This window comes from Rhagoletis zephyria, unplaced genomic scaffold, assembly GCF_001687245.7.
Source record: "Rhagoletis zephyria isolate East Lansing unplaced genomic scaffold, Rhagoletis_zephyria_1.1 Rzeph_scaffold_00577, whole genome shotgun sequence".
Classification (NCBI taxonomy): Eukaryota; Metazoa; Arthropoda; class Insecta; order Diptera; family Tephritidae; genus Rhagoletis; species Rhagoletis zephyria.
The window spans coordinates 56266-68598 of record NW_016157661.1 but is presented as its reverse complement, the minus strand read 5'-3'; the positions used below and the strand labels follow the sequence as shown (position 1 = coordinate 68598).

At 34.6% G+C, this 12333-nt stretch overlaps 1 protein-coding gene and 2 long non-coding RNA genes across 3 annotated transcripts in view; all 3 read right to left on the bottom strand.

Annotated features, from left to right (window-relative positions):
• LOC108360467 (uncharacterized) overlaps positions 1–12333 on the bottom strand; it is a 177160-nt gene that overhangs the window by 116265 nt on the left and 48562 nt on the right. The window lies entirely within an intron of this gene.
• On the bottom strand, positions 7393–9232 carry LOC108360465 (uncharacterized). The gene is made up of 2 exons (XM_017612743.1): positions 8464–9232; positions 7393–8394 (listed from the first exon to the last, which is right to left on the bottom strand). The coding sequence occupies exons 1-2, from the start codon at positions 9190–9192 to the stop codon at positions 7807–7809; spliced, it is 1317 nt and encodes a 438-aa protein (XP_017468232.1). The 5' UTR covers positions 9193–9232; the 3' UTR covers positions 7393–7806.
• On the bottom strand, positions 9244–9971 carry LOC108360466 (uncharacterized). Its single transcript, XR_001847110.1, has 4 exons — positions 9943–9971; positions 9621–9762; positions 9504–9554; positions 9244–9439 (listed from the first exon to the last, which is right to left on the bottom strand). It is a non-coding gene; the product is annotated as an uncharacterized LOC108360466 (long non-coding RNA).

Genomic DNA, 12333 nt, shown 5'->3' with positions numbered 1-12333 from the left:
CGGGTGCGTATCTTGGCAACAACAAGATAGTGGTCCGAGTCGATGTTTGGTCCTCGGAGTGTACGTACGTCTAAAACGCTGGAAGCATGCCTTCCGTCTATCACAATGTAATCGATTTGGTTTCTCGTTTTTCGATCTGGAGACAGCCATGTAGCTTGGTGGATGTTCTTATGCTGGAACCTAGTACTACATATTACCATGTTTCGGGCTCCGGCGAAGTCGATCCGTCTCAGTCTGTTATCGGACGTTTCCTCGTGAAGGCTGAGTTTTCCGACAGTGGCGCCAAAGATCCCTTCCTTGCCCACCTTGGCATTAAAACCGCCGACCACAATTTTAGCATCGTGTCGCGGGCAGCGCTGATATGTACGCTCTAAGCGCTCATAGAAGAGATCCGTGGACGCCTCGTCCTTCTCTTTCGTCGGGGCATGGGCGCAGATGAGCGAGATGTTGAAGAATCTTGCATTGATGCGGATTGTGGCTAGACGTTCGTTAACCGGGGTGAACGTCAGAACTCGGCGACGGAATCTCTCTCCTACCACGAATCCAACACCGAATTTGCGCTCCTTTACGTGACAACTGTAATAGACGTCGCAAGGCTTCACACTTACTTTTCCTTGCACCGTCCATCGCATTTCTGGGATGGTGGTGATCTAAGCCTTTGTCTTCCCAAATACATCAACCAGCCGGGCAGAGGCATCTTCCCCATTAAGGGTCCAGATATTCGAGGTGCATACCCTCAAATCATAGTCCTTTATACGTTTGCCGTGGTCGTCATCAAAAAAAGGGAGTCTCATCCGAGGCTGTTTGTTCTTTTTCATTGGGCGGGGTTTTAACGTGGCGGGTCCCAAACCCAGCGCATGCGAAGTTTTACACCTTCTCACTTTAGCTCGCTCCCAAAGGGGTGTTTGGTTGCTACCTAGAGGATACGTGGATATAAATATCCGGACGTTGTGAACTGCGATTTGAACCGTACGCACAAGAATCGCTTCTGGCCTCTCCCAGGTGAATGGCAATCAAAAGTTTTCCACTTCTGCGCACGGAACCAGCAAGCATAGCCACTTGAAAATATTTCAATTCTATAAAATAAAATTAATTTGAAAAAAGTGAAATTTTGTTTGAAAAACAAGAAATTAAATAAATTTATTTGTTTAAAATGGTCGATTGTTATAACGTTCAGTGTTGCCACAAAAAAATTACCAAATTTCTAAAAAACAAATGAAAAATCCTCAAAATCCGAAGAAATTACTCATAATTTTCTTATTACAGATATGAGTATTGTGTACTGCATACTATTTATAGATATTTAGTATAAAAATTAATTACATTCTCCAATTCAATTGGTATATTTGTTCTTTCGGTTCAAAGAAAGAATCACCGTTATTTTTTATGCCTTAGTTTGTATATAATATTGCTGCTACTATATCAGTGCTCAATCTGGTCCTCAAGTTAGTCCTACACATTTTTAAGCTACTAAATACACGTTCTACTTAAGCATTAGAAAAGTGTTATATTAGTAATACAGATATAATTTTATTTAATTGGGAAACTTATATAAACCTAAAAAATCTTTTAATTCAAAAACTGTTTTCCTATAATTTTCTGGATCTAATGAAGAATCAAAATGAATATCCTCATGATCGAACAATGCGTGTTCTCTCCATTCGTTACCGAGATTTTGCAAGTTCAAAATACATAAGTTGAAAGTATAACGATGGAATGAAAAAAATTATCGATAACATTTTGAATATTTAGCAGCAAATCCAGATGTGCTTAGGAGCGAAAAACACCAAACAAGCGGCTTGACAAACCAAGCGAAATATCTCTTTGCTTAAAGCTATATATTAATATGGGGGTTTTTGAAGGTTTGACAAGCCGTTCGAGGGAAATGTGAACAAAAATCAAAATTTTTTGATTTTCTGGCCGCCATGTTAACGTTTGATCAAACCGCTTACGTTGTGTATGATAAAATCGCCTCATGCGCAACAGAATTTTTACCGAATGAGGACACAAGGGAGAAAGATCGAAGAAAACCAAACTCTTTTACTTTGTGAACCGGAAGCAAACTAAAATTCTTTGCTTGAACGAGCCATGTTTGCATGGTGTACGGCGAAATGGGAAAAGTAGGTTTGAAGAATGTTTGGCAAGACGCTTGTGTGGTGTATTTCGCGCTTTATAAAACTTAGTAAAGCTCTTTGTTCAAAAATTTGCAGAGCGATTTAACAACTTTGTTGTGTAAAACATGGTTGCATTTGTTATCTACAAATATATCGAAAGAAAATTCCTCAAAAACTCCTCAAAATAAAAATCCTCAAAAAATACTCAAGCGCACCCGAAATTAATCACGTTTTGCGGAATTACTCACAAAGTGGCAACAATGATTACGTTTTGAATAGCAAATATTTCATGCTTTTATTCCAGCAGAATTTGCAGGGTTTTATGACGAAATACTACAATGGGCAACTACAAATGAAAAAGAGCCTTCCGAAGAAGATTTTTAGAAAAATCTGCCAATTATCTTTTAATAGGTTTAATTTTAGATACAGTATATTTTGCTTTGCTGCCTCTATGCTTAAGTGCACATTTAAGATACCTACCCCAAAATGCGCATCAAAAGCATTATTTTTAACATTTATAAGGAAACTGCTCCGATAGATGCATTCAACATACCTGCACATTGGCGATACCTGCCTTAAAAATTGTGCGACTAGTATCAATTATCAATGAAAGTATTACGTTTACCTGCACTGGCCCTACATGACCTAATTTTACAACCTTTTATTTATTTTGCTCATCTCGCAGAACAACGAAAATGGCTATCAACTTATGTAGTTATATAGATAATTAGATAACATTCGGTAAAAATTTCGCTTGCAGTAATTTCTACATGGTAAGTGCTCCGCCAATATTTGGTTTCATAGGGATTCGGATACCTTCCTCATTGAAGTAGTAAAGAAAATTCGCTTAAGTGCCTTTTTCGGTTACGTGAACAAGTTTTTCGTGCAAAGAAGGATGTGCAGCTAAGCAAAATAAACTGTACCTAAAATCGACAAACGAATATGATTTTTTCTTTAAATTATGTGAAATCAATAACGTAAATTTCGAAAAGGGTACATCTCAAATTTAAAATATCTATGTACACATACATACATATACTATATATATATAATAGCATTAACAGTAAACATTTCTTCAACTTTTGATTGATACTTGGCCCCGAAGTGCCACTTTTTTTGCAATATTATACTTCTTTAGTTTTGTTTTTACTTCCTGAAGAGTTTTATTACTCAGACATGTGCCCTTTTCGAAATGGCATATTCAATTGATTTTATTTCGAATCACTATGTCAATTGACGTTATTTCCCTTGATTTTGTTACCTGCCACCATATTAAATACTCCACTTTATTATTAAGTTTCTGCGAGATTTTTTAAATAATTTGTGTTATTGGTAAGATTTTTATATCTAATTTTTGTCCACAAAACTTGAAGAAATGATACATATCACGGGTTTCGATGAAAAATTTAAATGCAACTTTTTTAATTTTAAAAAAGTTTAGCTGCACAGACATGGGTCGGCTGGATATTTTAACATAGAACTCAATGATATTTGCGATATTTATACGTATGTTTCAATCAATTTAAAATATAATTTTAAGTCCTATACGAAATTAACTTGTTTTACGACTTTCATTTATTTACAAACTCTAATTTAAAAGCAACCCGTGTGGACCCGGGTTCTGAAGGCCAGTACATATGTATGTACATAAGTATATAGAGGCAAGTAAATATTATGTATTATGTATTATTAAATATTATATATATTCAAATACATACTTACATTTAGATAGTATGGAAAACGGAGTAAAAGCAGTAACGAATTAGTTCATTTACTACTACTATAAAATGCATGACTGCAGTAAGGATGACAAATAGAGAATCGCATCGCGATTTCAGCTGAAATTGAAAATATGTAGTTTTGAAATTGCGAAATATGGAAGTCACGGAAAATTCCTATTAAAGAAGACGGGTCATGGATCGAGGGACCCGCAGTCCGTTCGGTTACCCTAGGTACGTCGCCGAAAATCTGGGTACCCATTCCAACAATTCGGGTTGATATTTATATTGCAGGAGATTACTTGTACATATTCTAATATTTTAGAAATGTATGTACAAATGTATGTCTTAACATGCACGTGTTGTAGGCTCATTTGCTTAATGGGACCGCAAAGGTCCTCGCCCATCGAAAGTAAGCGGAGTCCCAGTGAAAGTTTTCCCACAGTGTATAACCATGAACCAACTACTAGATCACGCAATCGGAAAATAATGAAAAAGTACATTTCTGAGCGTTTTGACATCTGACGATTATATTGGTATTTATTATAAAATATTATAAGTGAAACTTGATGACAACAAGCAAAAAGCCTTCATAAAATATGGTTTTCAAGATTAAGTGTGTTTTAAAATCGCATATTATCGGCAAGGGTGCATTTTTCAATGCCAACGTTTTCACCACAAATGTGCACCCACTTTTCACGCAAATTTAGGCTTTTTGGCAGACCAAGCAAACGCACAAACTTTTTCCAATCACAAAGCACTTCATTTTATATAATAAATTTGTAATAAATCAAAATTAAAATTAAAATCGGTCATAAAACACATCAAGTTGCTAAAAAAAAGCCACCCCGAAGCGATGGAAGACGATGTAAACAAAACGAAAAACAAACAAAAACGCTACTAAGACTTTTTTCTGAAATTCGATTACAAATACAACGATGGCTGATTGCGTGATCTGTAGTCGTTGGTTCATGGGGTATAACTAGAGGCACACAAGCATATTTAGTTGTTTGTCATATACATAGTAAATGCGTGGAGGCTGTCTACCAATATACACAACACAACATATTTAGCCAATCCAGTAATTGTATTTAATTAGTTATCGTTTACTATGCTTTATCTTACATTTCTTCAGTAACGCAGTACGCAGTGGTTCTTATATTGTTTGGGCATTTCTTTGTTTTAGCTCAATTTTAAGCGAGAGAGACAACGGCGAGCACTTACGCTCCGAAAACCTCAACGGTATGCGGCACACGAATACGTGCATTTGCATTGGTACCGTATTGTGTTGTGTTATTTAACCCTCGCACATCCAGCCATTCACACCTCGCTATGAGGGCGCCTCTCTCCAGACGGTGCCCATTGAAACCATGCTCAAAGTTAGCTCATTTCGATTCCACTCAACTCGGCCGACTCCACTCGATGCAATTTGAGGAGATTAATTTGTTGCAGTGTTGCCGTTTTGATGCTTTTGGGGCTAAATTTAACTTTTTATTTAATATTGCCCCAGAAATTGGCTTTTAGCCCCTAGCTCTTTTTTGGCCTTTTTAAATTTGAAACAGCCCTTTGAGGCTCCAAAAATCTTAACTTAATTTTAAAGATTAAATTTAAACATTTCTGCTGTTTATGCGGAAAACACATTTTCGACTGAAATAGCAATTGTAGCAGAAATTTATATTGGCCGCTTTTATTAAATGTCTCTAAAGTTAAACATTTTCTGTCCGATTTGGTTGTTGTTATGCTTAACATTTTTGTTATAGATTTGCCCTTCATCCTAACTAACTGAAAGGAAGGAATAAAAATTAAAAATTTTCGGAAAAGCTTGAAAATTTCGTTCTCTTTGAATTTTAACGCCTGAAACGCAAAAAGTACTATTCTGGAGTTTTTTTGGCAATATCTGAAAAATACCTAGAAAACAGGTTTTCGCGTATGTCTCGGAAACGCTTCTTTGAGAAAATAAATTAGACTTATATTCAAGCATAGCGACACTTTTTAGCGAAGTCTTTTTTTCGTGTAAACTAGTGTAATTAATGAACTCGTAATGTATCTATTTTTATGTTTTATTTGACGAGTTTTAAGCTCAGAATGTTTGTTTAGAATGAAAACTGTATTTGCCTATGTACCTAAGCAAATACAATTTTGGAAATTCGTTCTGAAATAGATTAAACAAATTTTCAATCGATGAGTAATGAAACTAACCTCTTTTCTAAGCTCTGAAATTCTTTATTTAGCCATTTTTCTGGACATTCTAGGCCTATTTGGATATTTTTTCTGGTACCACTGATGTGTTGTGTGTCGCCTGCTTCACGGTCGTTCTTTCTCAGCGCACTATAAGCATATTGACGAACATACAGTACATATGTATGTACGTATATAGTAGCATGTATGGAGAACGTAGGTTTGTTTAATATAAATATTTACATTGATCCAAGCATTTGTGCATCCATTTATGTGCACATGTGTGTATGTGTGCATGTATGTATATATATATATATGTATGTTTGCATATCATATACCTGTGTCTAGCTATATTTACATGGAAATGCTCCATACGTGCATATACAATCTGTTATATAGATATATATATACATAAATTCATATACACCTGTGTGTCGCATTTATTGAATGGATGGCGAGCTTTTCACAACCAATTAGAGAAAAGCGTGCTCTCAGCATTGTGGACGCTAATTAACCACCCATCCAGTATTTAATTAACCAATTAAAAATAGGCTCTTTTATAAATGTACATATCAGGGATGGAAAATTAATTTTCCAAATTGTACCTAATATGACAAGAAGATTGTACTAAAAAGCGGACAAATGTACCTAAAAAAAGAAGACACTTTTATATGTACATATGTATGTATATACAGCCTTTATTGAAAAAAAAACACATTGCAAGTGTTAACGCGTATATATACACAGTTATTTGTACTATTCCATTTTTGTACTTTGTATTGCATAGTTTTGTAAACATAAAATTAAATAACTTAGATAAAATACGTTATTTTACGCTATGCGTTTTATATATGTACCTTAGGATGGTCCAAAAAAATTTAGAGTCGGAATTTTAATACTCTCACCCCAAGGATAGTTCTATACCGAAAAAATATGCACCTGCTTTTTATATTGAAATCAAAAAATATTTTGAGGTAGCTTAAAGCGCTCAGAGTTCTTCACATATATTATATTAGGGAAGCAACAATTTTTCGTAGCAATGATAGCAAATATATATATATTTTTAGATCTGTAACCTCTGTTTCTCTTCAGGAGACGTCAAAAAATACTCCGGATTGTTTATATATTTTTTAATATTAACGATTCTTTATGGGTCCCCTATGGTGGAATCTATAAATAATAGTTAATATTAAAAAAATATTAAATTAATAATTCGGTATTATTTTTTGAAGTCTCCTGAACGGAAACAGAGGTTACTGATCTAAAAATATATATGTATTTTCTATCATCGCTACGAAAAATTGTTTTTCCCAATATAATATACGTGTAAAACTTTGAGCGCTTTGAGCGACCTCAAAATATTTCTTGATTTCAATAAAAAAAGCTGGTGCATATTTTTTTCGGTATAGAACTTAGTCAATTAATTCATTTTCATTAAGGTTTTTATTTTGAAGACGGTAGCCGAGTAAAGTCTCCACTTTCAAATCAAAACAAGAACTTTCATTGCATCTAATTAAGTCCTTTGTTTGTATTAATGCGGCACATGTGCCTAGCGCCAGTTTATTTCTACACTTTGTTTTAACTAGGTTCTGAATTGAAAAAATTCTCTCAATACAAGCAGAGGAGTGTGGTAAAGCAAGCAAACCCTGAACAACGCGAAATATATTTGAAAATACTGGCTGATTTAGTTCATTTTTTATTCTGCCGACTTCAGTCCAAAATTCAGATACAGGAAGGTTTTCGATTTTTTAATTTCTGCATAATCGGCTAATGCTCGATACTCGGTGTTAATTTGTTCAGCTTTTTTTTAATTCAGTTTCGGGAAACAATTTTAAAATCAGTGGTAAAATGCTATTAATATTACCAGATAGTACTTCCTTCGGCGCAATTGACGGTAAGAGTTTTAAAATTTCATTATTAAAATCTATTCTTTTTCTTAAATCATCGCAAAATTTAATATAAAATTTCAAAATGTTATTTTTAAATTGAAAAATTTCCGATGCTGTTAGGTTTTGGTCAGTGTAAAACAGCTCAGTTTCCGTTCCACAAAAAATGTTTTCAATAGGTATGTGGTTGGCTAAATTCAATGAATATATTGAATTGGTACAAATATTTTCTTTCGCTATAAAATTGCGGCATATTTGATTAAAAAGAAATGTCAAGCGGGGATATAAAACATGAATGTGTGACTCTTCCGCTTGCATTTCTATGTTAACAGTGTTTATAACTTTAAGAACGTACGACAAGAAATAGAAGTACAGTTTTATATTAGAATCTGAAAGGGTACTTGCAATAAACTTATTACTTTCATTGCCAAATCCTGCTTCGAAATTGCATAAATATTGTAAAGTACTCCACTTCTCCAATATCCGTTCAACTACAATCTGAAATCATAATGTAATACTTCAAATAAAAAAATGTATTGAACAACTATTATTAAAAAGAAAATTTACCTGCCGCGAAAGCCATCGTGTTGAACTAAATCGCAAAATCTTATGAACCGCACTTCCAAAATCTTCTTGAAAATTTTCAAACTCTATTTTTCTACTAGCGCTATGACAGAAGTGGTGATTTATAGAGCGAATTAACTTTTCTATTTCTTGTGGAAGAACTGATGCAGCTGCCTCGGACGATAGATTAAGGTTGTGGCATACATCGCCAATAACAAAGATTTTAGGGCAAATTTCTTTTAATTTTGCTTGGACGCCATTTCGTTTGCCCATCATGACACCGCAGTTATCTGCCGTAAATCCCAATAGATTGCTCAACGGAATATCATGATCATTCAAAACTTTTAAAAGGGCATTGAACATTCCGGCGGAAGAAGAATCAGACACTTGAACAAAGTCCAAAAATCTATCTCTACATTTGTTCGTAAAAACTCTAATAATAACTGCTAAGTTTTTGTCCATAGAAATGTCAGTGCTTTCATCAATGATCACGGAGTAATATGGTTGTTTTGTTATTTCAGAAATTTGTCTGCAGTTTTCAGGACCAGTGACTGACTTTATAATATTTTGACCCTTATGTCTATTTATGCTCAGGTTTGAAATTATGCGTGAATCTTTTACCGTTTTAATACATTTTGCCAAATGGTCCAAAGCAGTAAATGGCAAATTGTGCTCAGCAACGAACATACACAAACGAATCTCCATTGCCTTTGCTGAGCGACTTAATTCCATTTCCTCGCTATTCGGCTTAGTAAAACTCGAAATTTTTAAGGTTGCTTNATGGAGGTCTGAATTTGAATGCCGATCGATGTGAAACATATTGCCGTAAATTGGAACACCGCATATCATGCACCTCTTACCTTGCTTTGCGGTAGAGTCTTCTTGGAGCCAATTGTACTTGGATGCCCACTCCCTCTTAAATTTGATCTCATACTTTTACTTTTTCGCCACGGAAACTACGTTGCTTTCTTCGTTATTGCTTAAATATGAGAAAAATGCTATTGGTAAATTTTTTTGCGCTAGTTGAACTTTGTCACACTTACTTCTCATCATTGCCTGCAGCTGCATTTTCACGTTTCTTGCGAACAATCCAACTGAAAATAGTATAAACTTCGTCAAAAATGAAATAGTTTGTATTAAAAAAACGGTTTGAAACTTACTTATCCATTGCAGTTTCTCTAATTTGTCGGCTTTCATTAATTATTCATTCAAATTGCGCGCACATAAAAGCTAGTTACTTCTTCGTTTCACATATCTCGTTCACAATGACATGCTATTAAATCTTTCATTCCCAATGGCACACTATCAAAAAGTTCTATGTTTTAATATGTTTAACCAAAATCCACTTGGCAAAAAAAAATCGGCATACAAATTTCCTTGACAAATAATTTGGCCAAACTTAAAATGTACTTAAAATGGAACCAATGTACCGAATGTACTTTCATGTTGAAAAAGAGCCGAAAAAAGTACAATTGTACCTACTTTTCCATCACTGGTACATATATACATACATTCATAGATATGTACATATGTAAGAGTATTGGTTTGTTTAATAAATACATATATATGTACGTACTAACTCATTGGTAGAGAAGTTGGATATGCAGTAAATCAAAAAGGGGAAATCGGAGAAAGATAAGCTATGGGCTAATAAATAGTGTGTATAAGTCAGATGTATGTGAATGGAAACAAATGTATATATCTACATTTGTGTTCTTAGACATATTCATATACATATATACTACGGTAGGCTGAAAGGTTTTGAGCTGAAAGTATTAAATTGGGCACATTTATAGGACGTACATATGTATGTACATAGCTGTTTAGCTCAACTGCTACGAAACTGCTGGCAACTGTTGAACCCAACAATTACGTCTTAAGCTTAGTATCCAGCTCTTAAGTAAACGGTCAAGAAAAAATGAGCCAGTATTTCATGTGTGTGCAAGGAATTTTGACATCTGATATTTCACAGCCTGTTGCCTCACTCTTTCCTCAAGAAATAACGTAACGGGCATATATTTCTGTTGCAAACATGGGTTGCCGTGGGCTTTTTTTACAAAAAGCTTTAGAAAGCCGTAGTAGAAAGCGTAGCAAATTTCTTAAGAGCTGCGTACTGCTTTAAAGAAATTTGACACAAGAAAATTTCTTAGCCATTTCTTGTGTGTCATTTTATATGGAGTTTTTACTTTTCTTGAGAGCCGGATACTAAGCTTTAGAAACGGACAAAATCGTGCAATGTTACAATGTGGGTATTCCACCGCCAGGGGCGGCGGAAGACGTGGGCATGGTGGGTAGTACTACCCACCTGAAAATTTTTTGGAAGAAAAATAAGTCCAATTGAAAATCCTGAAGAGTATTTTCGGAAGATATATTATGAAATTTTTGGCCAAGTTATTTGCTCCCTGACCAGTAGATTTGATATTAAATCGGCAACGTTTTATAAAACTTTAGAAAAGATCTTTCTTGGCGAGACAGTAGATTTGAAGAAAATCATCACGTTAATTAATGGTGATTTTTACTAATGCAGACTCACTAAAGATATGGCATATTGAGGCGCAAAGAGTAAAATCCAGGATCTGTGAAAGATGTTGTGCAATTTTTGCGAGAAAACGAACTGTGTGTGGGTCTTGTGTCTGAATAAGTGGGTGAAAAATTATTTGCGGTTACCTTCTCTTTTCCCTATACGCACAAATACTAAGAAAAGGGCAATGAAAAAACAACATTTTTTGTAGAAACGAAAACGTCAGAAGTTAGATTTAGAAATCCTTATGAACGATTTTATTTCTCGAATTTCAAAACGAATGCCCGAGTTTTCCACTGCAGAAATTAAAGTAAATTATGATTTCCATGAAATATATACATATCGTCACTAGACACGAATAAAGGCGCGAGCTCAAAAGTTGACCGCGAAAAAAGGCGCATAAAAAAACTTCAGCCAAGAAAGACTCTTAACATAGTTGACGGCGAAGAAAGACGAGTTAAAATATATGACGGCGAAGAAGGACGCGTAAACTTATTTTCGCGGTCAACTATGTTTGCGGGTGTAATAGTATGTACATTCCGTTAATAGTTTTTGGGGAATAGTGCTGAAGTGACAGTCCTTCGCCACGTATAAATCTATGATTACGCGTCTTTCTTCGCCGTCAACTAAGTTTGGCGTCTTTCTTCGCCGAAGTTTTTCTTAACCCTGGAAGGTCATCATTATTTTTATAACGCAAAGGTCATCCTTCGTCGATTCGACGACGGCATTTCTAAAAGGCGTTATTTAATTGACCAGTGTATCAAAATGCACAAAAATCATTATTTTATTTTGTTTATATTTTTTTAATATGAAACAATATCAAGTAGTTTTTCTTTAGTCCTTTGATTGTAATTCAAGATTTCACAGCTCTGATTCATTTGGCTTTTTGTACAAAACATTAATTAGAAAATATAAAAAATAAATAACTTAAAGTATATATAATTCATTTAAAGTGTCTTTTTCTTAAAAATAATACTATGAACTAAAAAAGGAAACCATTTTCAGATACGACAGTTCTCATTTTGTGCAAGATGCACAAAGCTCTATTTTATGCTCTCCACAGAGACTTTTGGCATTTTGCACAGGATGATTTGCTATGCGTCACTTAGGGCCGTTTTCTCATCTAACCTATAGTTTACCGGCCACTTTATCGTCTCTATATACGAGTTTTCGTTTTCTCATCAGAGCTTTAATTTCTCGAATCGATAAACTGTTGCTCACCCGATGCAACCTTTAAAATTTGTACCCAACTTTAAATTTTGGTTTGGTTTTGGTTCATGAGGCAGATATATTAGATATTTCAACCAAGGTTTTGGTTTTTGCTAACAGATGCTCTTGCTCTATATTTGCTT